Genomic DNA, 9,587 nt, shown 5'->3' with positions numbered 1-9,587 from the left:
TTGCATCCCAGAGTAGAGTTAGAGCATACAGTGCTTTTGGGTCAGAAGGCCTCATATTCATTCATTCATTGATTCATTCTCCCATCCATCCATCCATCCATCCATCCATCCACTTATCCACTCATCCATCCACTCATCCATCCACTCATCCACCCACCCACCCATCCACCCTACAGATATCCACTGAGTGCCCGGGGTGTGGCGGGCAGTGGTGGGTGCTGGGGATCTAGTTGTGAGCAACAGGTCTCCGCCCTCATGGAGCTGATGTGAGAGGAGGAGAGACGGATAACACACTGAGGTCTATGCCTGAGGATGGTGGTAAGCGCTGTGAAGAACATGAGCAGGGTAGGAGGACGGGGTGACGGTGTCGGGGAGCGGGCTCTCCTAGGGAGAATGGGGTGGCCTCTCTGGTGAGATGCTGTTTGAGCAGCCCTGGTGAAGAGAAGACGGTATCTGAGATCTGAGGCGGGAATTTGCTTGGTGTGTTCGAGGGATCACAGACACAAAATGCTCAGATTGTGAAATGCCCTGTGCAGCGGGAACCTCAAGATGGTGGAGCAGATGCCCCTGGTGAACGCCCACCCTGCCCTCTGCCTTGACCCACCCCCTGCGTCCACCATCATCTCCCAGTGCCTGTTTATGGCCCTGCATAAACCTCTGACTTCTTGTGAGCGTCAAGGTTCTTCGCCACGTGGCTTCTCACCATCTTCCATCACTCGACACCCTGAGCTGGCTGAGGCCCTTCCCAGGGCACCTGGGCAGCTCCTCTCTCCACAGTGGGAGTACTGGCTGTGCGCGCTGTGAGGGGAGAGACGTGGCCCGTCACTGTTGTACCCGCTGCTCCAGAACTGGGCCTGGCCCCTGTACCCTCACTGCATGGTCCCTATGTTTAGGGGACATACGGGACACACTGACCTCAGGTTCCAAACAAGCAGTGGGGGCTGGGCCTGACGCCAGCCTCTGAGGAGAGTGTGGGGTTTATGGGTGCCTAATGGGTCCCATCATCCTGCTTCCACCAGTTAGGAACAGTTGAGTGCAAAAACCAGAACCTTCTGCAGGGCTCTTTGGCCACCTCCCCACCTGGTCCATGGCCTCCCCACCTGGTCTACTGCCTCCCCAGGCCTCCCCCAGTCCCCTCCCTGCCGCTCTCCTGGATCTGAGGTGTCTCCTCTGGGGCACCTGGGGGCCAGGCCCTTCCTCTCTGTGTCCCCTGCCCAGCTCCCTGCCGCAGGTCTCCCCTCACCGTCCATCCTCCACCCTGCAGCTGGGGGAGCTGTGAACAGGTCTGAGCCCATCCCCTTCCTCTTAACACCCTCCGTGGCTCCCCAAGGCCCAAGGAGCCAGGTCTAAACTCCTCACACCCACTGTGGGCCCGGCCCATCTTCTCGAGCCCAGCACCCTCTGCCCAGCTCCAGCCTCCAGTACTGCAGCCACAGAACCTTCTCTGGCTGCAGACAAAGTCTGTGCCTGTGCTCATGCTCTTCCCGCAGGTGAAGTCTGTCCACTTCTCTCTGCCCATCAATTTCTGAGTCATCCACTTAGGTCCGCCTAAAACACCACCTCCTCTGTGCAGCCCGCCCTGGTTGGAATCAGTGAGTCCTTTCCCTGTGCCTTCATGTCATGTCATTTTACCCTTCATGGTTATGAGCTAAGTGAGGCAGGACTCATCATCCCTGCTCCACGCGTAGGTGAAGCACAGAGAGGTTCAGTGACTTTACAATGTCACACAGTTCCTTTGGGCCTCCTGTTAGTCCCATGCTTTTCCTGGTACCGCAGACTTGTCCTCCCCACATTTATATTGCTTAGAAGGGCTTTAGGTTTTCTAGAAAATGTGGTGTTGAGTGGCTGTCCCCTAGTCTGGGCTGTTTTTGAGAGAGATGAGGAATAGGGAGGCTCCTCTCTCACGCTTGGCTTGTCAAACCCTGGGCCCTCTTCCTAGAACTTTCTAAGTAAACAAAGACCATTTTTACACCTGGGAATGGTTGTCATCAACCTCTCTTTCCTAAAATTCTGCTCTGAGCCAGGCGCTGTCTGGGCCAGTGGGCTGAGCAGAGCATCGGCCGCCCTTGGCCAGCTCCAGAAAGTTGCCCTTGACCTTCAGGCCTGTTCCCAGCAGAGGGCAGTGGGAGCACCCGAAGGATGCCAACCCGGAAGCCCAGGACTCACTGAGAGCCACACCCGCGTGATTTCCTCATCTCAGAGAATCATTCTCTTGATGGTGATGATACTGGCTACTGCTTGCAGTTCATGAAGTCCTACAACGTGAGCTAAGGGCTTTCTGCACATCTCTCCTCACCCCACTGGGAAGGAGCTGTCATTACCCCATCTGGCAGCCGTGGGCCCTGAGACAAGCACAAGGGCCTGGCCCAGGTCACACAGGGTCCCACGCCTGTACAAGGGAAATCTGACTCCAGACCTCACACTGCTTAACATCTTTGGAGCAAATGAGCTCCTTCCATGGCCTGACCATGGTCCCCCCTCGCCACGGGCTGCTTGGGCTCACTCCCGGGGAGTCATGTGGAGGGAGCTCCTTGTCCCATTCCGAGGAAAGAGGAAAGGGAGAGAAAGCCCTGAGCTGTGGTCCCATGATGAGACTTGCCCTCTCAGATCACTAAAAACAAAGACCACGCCATAGATTTTGAAGCCACTCCTGACGTTCCCCTCAGCAAACTTGAAAATCAACTCTCGTTCCTTGATGCTCTTGGGAATGAACACGACCACTGCCTCCGCGAGCAGTCCACAGCGTTCAGAACAGACACTGAACGTCGGGCCGAGGGAACTGGTCACGAAACCACAGCCTTTGTGGGTCTGGTTTCTATCTTCCCAGGCTGTAGGACTAACCATGGGCTGGGATATGGGGACTGGGCGAGGTGGCGTCCCGACATCCATCACACTGGGCCACATTTCAAGAGAATGGAAGTGGCTTCCCTGGAATATGCCAGAACCAACAGCTGCCAGGGCTTCCGAGCAGTAAGGTGCCCTGGCTTCTCCCTGCTGTCAGAGCGTGTTTGCAGGGTCCACATGGTGTGTGCTGTGCCCTCATCCTGGCTGTGAGCAGGTCAGAGGACACCTGAGAACCCTCTTGAGGGAAGACTTGGAGGAGGGGCAGATGTCCTGAGCTGGGGGCACATGCGGGCACACGGGGCCCTCAGGGCAACAGCAGCTCAGGGGGACTTTTCGGGGGGTTACTTGGGCCATCGTGCTTGGAATCATCTGCTGCTGAGGATGCCTTCTGGGGTCCTCTTCCACTCAGTGAAGGTTTACTGAGGGCCTAGTGTGTATGTCCCACTGGGGATACAGCCATGAACAAAGAGAAGCAGCCCCTCTGAAGACAGTCTTCTCTCGCCATAACGTACAGCCTGCCCCGCCCCCAGCAGCCTCCCGGCCCCCTCTTCCCTGCCATCTCTCGCCCCTGCTCCTGCTGTGACCTGTCCCAGTTGCCCTTTGCCAGAACACCCCGCCCCTTCATCTCTGACCCACAGGGGACCTTGTCTCCTCCTGGCAGCCTAAGCCGCAGATGTTGCCCGGGTCTGGTGGCCCCAGAGGGACAGGGCCTGGCTGTTACAGACACTGCCATCTGGTGGCCAGGACTGGGAGTGGCAGTGAGGACTGAGTTGCACATCTGTTCCAAGGCATGACTTGCAGCAGAGGCTGGGCAATGAAAAAGGGGAATGGAGGGGACCTGGGAGTGACAATCAGTGGCCAGGCACATAGAAGACACTGGCCCTTAAACAGCTCGTCGACCTCAGGACTCCTCCCTGGGCCAAAAGGGTCTTCTACGAAGTGCCTTAAAGTTCTACAGTTGTGCGCCGCATAACGACGTTTCGGTCAACGACGGATCGCATTCACGACGGAGGTCCCATAAGATCAGTACCACGCAGCCTAGGTGTGTAGTGGGCTATAACCATCTAGCCTGAATGTTCGCATGACAATGAAATCACCGAACGACACATTTCTCAGAACATACCCCCCGTTAAGTGACACAGGATTGTCTTTAATCTAATTCACCACACTGGGTGTCCCTGCAGGGGTTCACCAGAAGCCACTGTTGTAAAGCAGATACCCCTCCCCACAGAAGAGGGGTGTAAACCAGGACTGGAGCCCGAGTGCTGGAGGGTCCCAGAGCAGGCACAGCTAGTCAGGGGAGGCAGGATTAAGAGAAACTTGAGAGAGAGAAGGGTCACTTCAGGCAGCACAGCAGGGGGTCCAGCTCCCTCGATGGGGCTAAAGGTCCTTCCATCTGGTCATCCATGCCTATGACTCAACAGCACATTTGGACACTGCACCAAAGAGTCTTCCTCTGCGGGGCCTGTTCATTCATTCAGCAAATATTTACGGAGCGAGTTACCTTCCACACACTAGAACGTGGTCCAGTAGTGAGGTGTCCAGAGTAGGGGGAGCAGGAGTGCCGATGCAGGCACACAGCTGGGTTGGGGGGGATGCAGGGGCAGCTTATGCAGCCTGGGTCCCTGATATGCCAAAAGGAAACAATGGCACAAAACTTGAAGCTGTTCCTGGCAAACACAGCTACTAGAGAAGCCACCTTGGGTAGGAGCAGAGAATCAGGACCCAGCACTTGAACTGCCAGAGCTCCTCGGGGCAGCTGGGAACCCAGCAAGGGCCCAGGGAAAAAGACACCTCAGATACTGAGACCTCCAAGGGCCAAAAATGCAGAACAGAGTACCCAGTGAGGGCAGGAGAGTCCCAGGGTAAGGCCCGCACTGCTCCTGGACTGCATGCTCCGTCCACAATTCAAACTGCAGCTCCCGTGACCCAACGCTCGCCAGGCCCTGCCTTCCGACAGGAGCTCCAAGAATCCAGAGAGGGCTCAGTTCAGGTCTCACCGTGTGGTCAGAGGGTATGGTGTTAAGGCATGAGACTGGCAAGGGGCTCCTGGCTCGGGTGAGGGTGTCCCCGACTGTCTCCTTGAGCTTCCATGCAGAAGCGCTCCAGCCCTGCCCCTCACACGTCAGCTGTTTGCATCCACAACTGCACAGCTCTGTGGTCCTGGTATTCGAGGGTCTTGCAACTCCATGTCTACGTGGGAGGTCACTGCTGTTTTCTCTCCTGCGCATTCTTACCCTGTGGATAAGTGACCTCGATTTACCCAGGAGGTGCCTAAGCGAGGTCCTCATTCACCGGAGCTTACCATGGACGTTTATCAATATGGCGCCCACGCACCCAGCCCTGCAAAGTGCCATTTTCTTAGCCCACACTGCAGCGGAACCTGAGGGCTGCTGAGTCACCATGCCCAAGCTGAGGGTCCATTCACAGGGGCCAAGGAGCACCCCAGTGCTTTCATCTGGGTACCAGCAGAGGCGAGGGCCTGGCCAAGGGCACAGCTGCCTGACACCAGACCTTTATCTCCTCACAAATCCAGCAGCAGTTCGTTATGGCAGGCGCTCTGCCTGAGTGCGTGCACAGCAAGCTGGGGACAATGGCCACAGTCGGCCATGCCTGAGAAACTATTACAACCTGCGCAGCTCTGATGGGGGCCTTTTCTGCAGCATAATTCTACGTATCCATTCACAGACACTTACGTCATACCCTTTAACCTTCTTGAAATTTGTAATTCATAAATTGATGCCTCCTAAAAACTGCAGTTTCATTAAGAGCACGGTTTAGCTGTGAGACCAGCAAAGATGGCACCTGGATTCCAGCTGCTGGGCCTTCCCTCCACACCCCCAGCTGCTCCCATCCCACCTTCTCATCCACGACCCAGATGATAGCAGCACGTGCCTCCCACAGTTAGTCTACAGGCCCCTCACTCGTTGCCCCAACCGACCCAAGTTGCCAAGCAGTACTCCTGCTGTTGGAGGACACAGACTGTCTCTAGGGCCATTGATGTGTGTGCCACTTGGGCCCAAGTGGTAAAGCTTTCCCATGCCCTAAATTAGTAGTGCCCGACACACGCTGTTCTCCAAGCCTTCACCACGAGGCCTGCCCTGCCTGCTTTGAGGGAAGTTGATCAATAGTAAGTGCTCTGGGTTGCTCTTGCTCTATCTCCCAAAACATCTAGAAATTCATGGCCATATCCCAGACAAAAGGGTGAGCATATATACTTCCAGGGACAGTCTTGAAGCTTCAGGAAAATGCCCTTGACAGTCTCTGAAACCAGAGCCTGAATCCTCCTGATGACTGCTGCCCCCTAATGGCCACACCCATACCCTACAGACCACCTGCTGCATGGTCAGTGGCTAAGACTCCCCCCACAGGGGGCTAGGATGCATCCTCAACGTGGAGGGCAACCCTAGCTGAGGCTGGGGTGGGGGCACTGGCACGCTCAGGGAGAAGTGCCGAGGGAACAAGGTGGGAGGAGTAGCCAGAAATAGGAGGCCACTGTACTGGTGGGTGGCTCAGACCTCTCTTAAACAGAGGAGGAGCCACATGCCCATGGTCCCACAAATCAGAGGGGTAGGGTGAATGGCAGGGGGAGAAAGGGATATGGGGAGTGGAGAGGGTGTTCTTGGTCCCAATGCCATCACCCTCCTAAGATCCATTCTGCTGCTTGGGGAGCCCACTGCAGGCCCTGACTTTCTCCAATCAGTAGGTTGCAGCATCCCTCGAGAGCAAGAGTACTCACCAGAGAAACTCTTCCTCCCAGGCAACACAGACAGGGATCTTTCTGGAAGCTGCTTTGGGAGGTAAGCAGTGTGCCAGCAACATCTGAGAATCAGACTCTCCCTCCGCCCATTCCCCACCCTGGGGACCTTGGTAGGGGCAACCACCAATATCCCCACCCACTCCCAGGAATGAGACACAGTCCACTGGTCCACACCCAGCTGTTGTAGTGTAGCTTGGTTTTATTTATGTCCACAAATATTTCAAAAAAATTACAAAATACTCAAATGGAGAGAACACAGAAGTCACGATTTCTGGGTGTCTACTGTTTACACTGTGTTATCTCATGGCAAACTACTCATATATACATTTAGCTTCAAGATATATATAAACGTAGCAAATCAGAATGTACACTCTGCTCTGCTGCTGCTGCAGTGAAATGTGAAGCTCAATCTTGACAACATTGAACAAGATACATACAAAACACAGAAAAGCAAAACCAAACTTCAAACAAAAGGAAGGAAAATCCAAAAGGAAACCAAGGGGTCGGGCTTCAAAGACACTGTGAAGGTCTGGGGCCTCTGAACCAACTGTAGTTGACCAGGTGAGGGTTTCAGGTTGTGGGTTTTTAAATGAAAGAATCTCAGTGCTTCACCTTGGGATATGGGGAGAAAACCAAAATCAAACAAGAAAACACCTTCAGACAGCTTTCAAGTACAGACTTGGAAGTACTTCACTCTCTCTCTTCTTTGGAAAAATGGATGATGGAGAGAGGAGATCAAGAAGGTTTAACTGAATGGTAGGCATTGTGCTCTACCAAAAGGAACGAAAAGATGGGAGGAGGTGGGGCATCAGCGCAGGAGCCTGAGGGCAGCAGAAGCTGCAGCGTGAAGAGGCCTCTCAGAACTGCAGAGCGCCCCACAGGAGAGCAAGCCCCCCTGCCCCCCACGGCACATCACCACCCCCAGAGGAAACAAATGCCTCCTGCCAACGCAGCCACAAGTCTGATGACAAGAGGTTCATCTGAGCCTGCCTCCCCTCTAAGGAACTAAAGTTAAGGCAGAAACAGAATGAGAGAAAACGAAAGAGAAAAACTATAAACATTGTCAACAGACGAAATAATCCTCTATCTGGCCGAACTGAAACCAAACATGGTTTTAATAGAAACTGGAAATGCCTCTGATGCAGGTGTGAATCCGGAACCTGAATCTGAGCTAATACCTGTCGGTCTCTGGGTCAAAGCGCCAGTCTCTCCTCCTACCCCCTATGCAGCTCAGGATGCACTTCATGTCCACTGACCCATAGGGCCTTCCTTCTCTCGTCATCTGATAATTCCTGGATACGACCACCATATACCACAGCAGAAACAGCCCTCAAGCGTCTGAGAGAAGAGGAACGGAACAGCTCACATCCTGGCAGAAAGCCTGATCAATGGGTGCAGACATCCCCAGAATTTCCCCACTCTGCTTTGGAGAAAGTGCATCATGTCAGCGACTTAGAAAGCAGAGGCGGGCTCTCTGCGACAGCCTGACCCCTACAGAGTGGCATCTCCCAGATGGAAGCCTGCCTTCCCACTCCACATTTGTGGCTGCAACTCTTGTTCCTACTTCCAGGATTAAGAGTGGGGCTCACATGGTTTCCCAGTCCGATGTGGGTCACCATGCATGGACCTGCTCCTGGGGGAGACACACAGGCTACTGCCCAAAACTGTGCCAACTCTGGGGTCTCCCTCATTCAAAAGCAGCCTCAGCTGTGGCAAGGATGGCCTGGCCTCACCACAAGAAGATCCAAATGACAACACACACAGAAGGGCAGATTTCTAACAGATTCCTTTGGCAAGCATATGTGCTATTTGTGGGGAATCATTTTCCTGAATTTTCTAGAATGTTTATGAAATTGTCAGAGTATTAAAAAAGGCAGTTCATCCAGAACAATCAAATGTGTGTGCATAGAAATCTACAAGGAAATCTACAATCAGACACACAGAAACGTGCTTTCTATCCTGCAGAGACAGAACAAGGGTGGACATTTAATTCCTGCGCTCCTGGTGCAAAATGAAAGTGGTTCGCTCTAACAGACGTCTGCACCACTGGCCAAGCACAAGCCAGGAAGAGACAGAGGTGAAAATCAAAGCAGCAAAACAAAGGAAACAGTTTGTAACACTGTCCCTGCAAACCCGGCTGCTCACTGCTGCGACCAAACCTAGTCCCAAGCTTTTGCCCACTTGTAATTAGAAACGCCCATCTGTTCCCTTTAATTAAAGGGATAATTATATATAACTTTTTATTAAAAAATCAACTCTGTATTCTGTCAATAGCTGGTAGGAATTAGCGACATGGCTGGAAAAAATAGATCAGAATAGTAGTTTGTGGAAGGAAAAAAAGGCTGTTCTAAAATTATTTATTTACAGACGTAAAAAGCCATGCTGCAGAACTTTCTCAAATTATGAAGATTTCCTACAATGTATTAAAATAAAAGATTTTTTTAAAATTATAGCTCTTGGATTCCAAACTCATATGCCGCCTGTCTGCAAACCTTGTGGGTTTTGGAACACATGTAACTGAGTGTGTCTGCACGCACAGTGAAGGGTGTGAACTGGATTCTAGCACCTACTGAGAAATCAAGGAAGGAAAAGAAAACAATCAAACCCCAAGATTGCAGGGGAGTTTTCTGAGTGTTCAGTCCAGTCCAGGACGCACTAAGTTTCTGGGGGACTGTCATGCAGGGACACCCAAACCAGTCTCAAGGAATCCTCTCTACAAACGAACACTATTAAGCTGATACATTTTTAGTTGTGGGGTTTTTAAATATGTAAAGAAATCTTTAGAAGATTTTCTTTTTGCTTTTGCAGCTCCTACGTATGTAAAAAGTCCTGTTTCTCCCCCCAAGAACTGGGGTTTCCACAGCCAGCGTTAACAAATAAATAACTTATAACTGCTTGTCACCTTCTTTCTTCAGTCGACTGGAAAGAAAAGAAACAAGAAAGAGTGGTCAGCATCAGGCCTGGCGGGCGGGACCAGGCGTGC

At 52.8% G+C, this 9,587-nt stretch overlaps 1 protein-coding gene across 8 annotated transcripts in view; it reads right to left on the bottom strand.

Annotated features, from left to right (window-relative positions):
* Positions 1-6,783: 6,783 nt before the first annotated feature.
* RERE (arginine-glutamic acid dipeptide repeats) overlaps positions 6,784-9,587 on the bottom strand; it is a 420,402-nt gene continuing 417,598 nt past the window's right edge. For all 8 annotated transcript variants that reach the window (XM_087446871.1, XM_087446872.1, XM_004425543.3 and 5 more), the window contains one exon: positions 6,784-9,523. In XM_087446871.1, the coding sequence (XP_087302997.1) occupies positions 9,490-9,523 (34 nt within the window). In that variant the 3' untranslated portion in view covers positions 6,784-9,489. The remainder of the gene's footprint in view (positions 9,524-9,587) is intronic.

Source organism: Ceratotherium simum, chromosome 22 (genome assembly GCF_057802395.1).
Source record: "Ceratotherium simum simum isolate JZ-2026a chromosome 22, ASM5780239v1, whole genome shotgun sequence".
NCBI lineage: Eukaryota > Metazoa > Chordata > Mammalia > Perissodactyla > Rhinocerotidae > Ceratotherium > Ceratotherium simum.
Note: the sequence above shows the minus strand (reverse complement) of the source record. Positions and strands in the feature narration are given on the sequence as shown.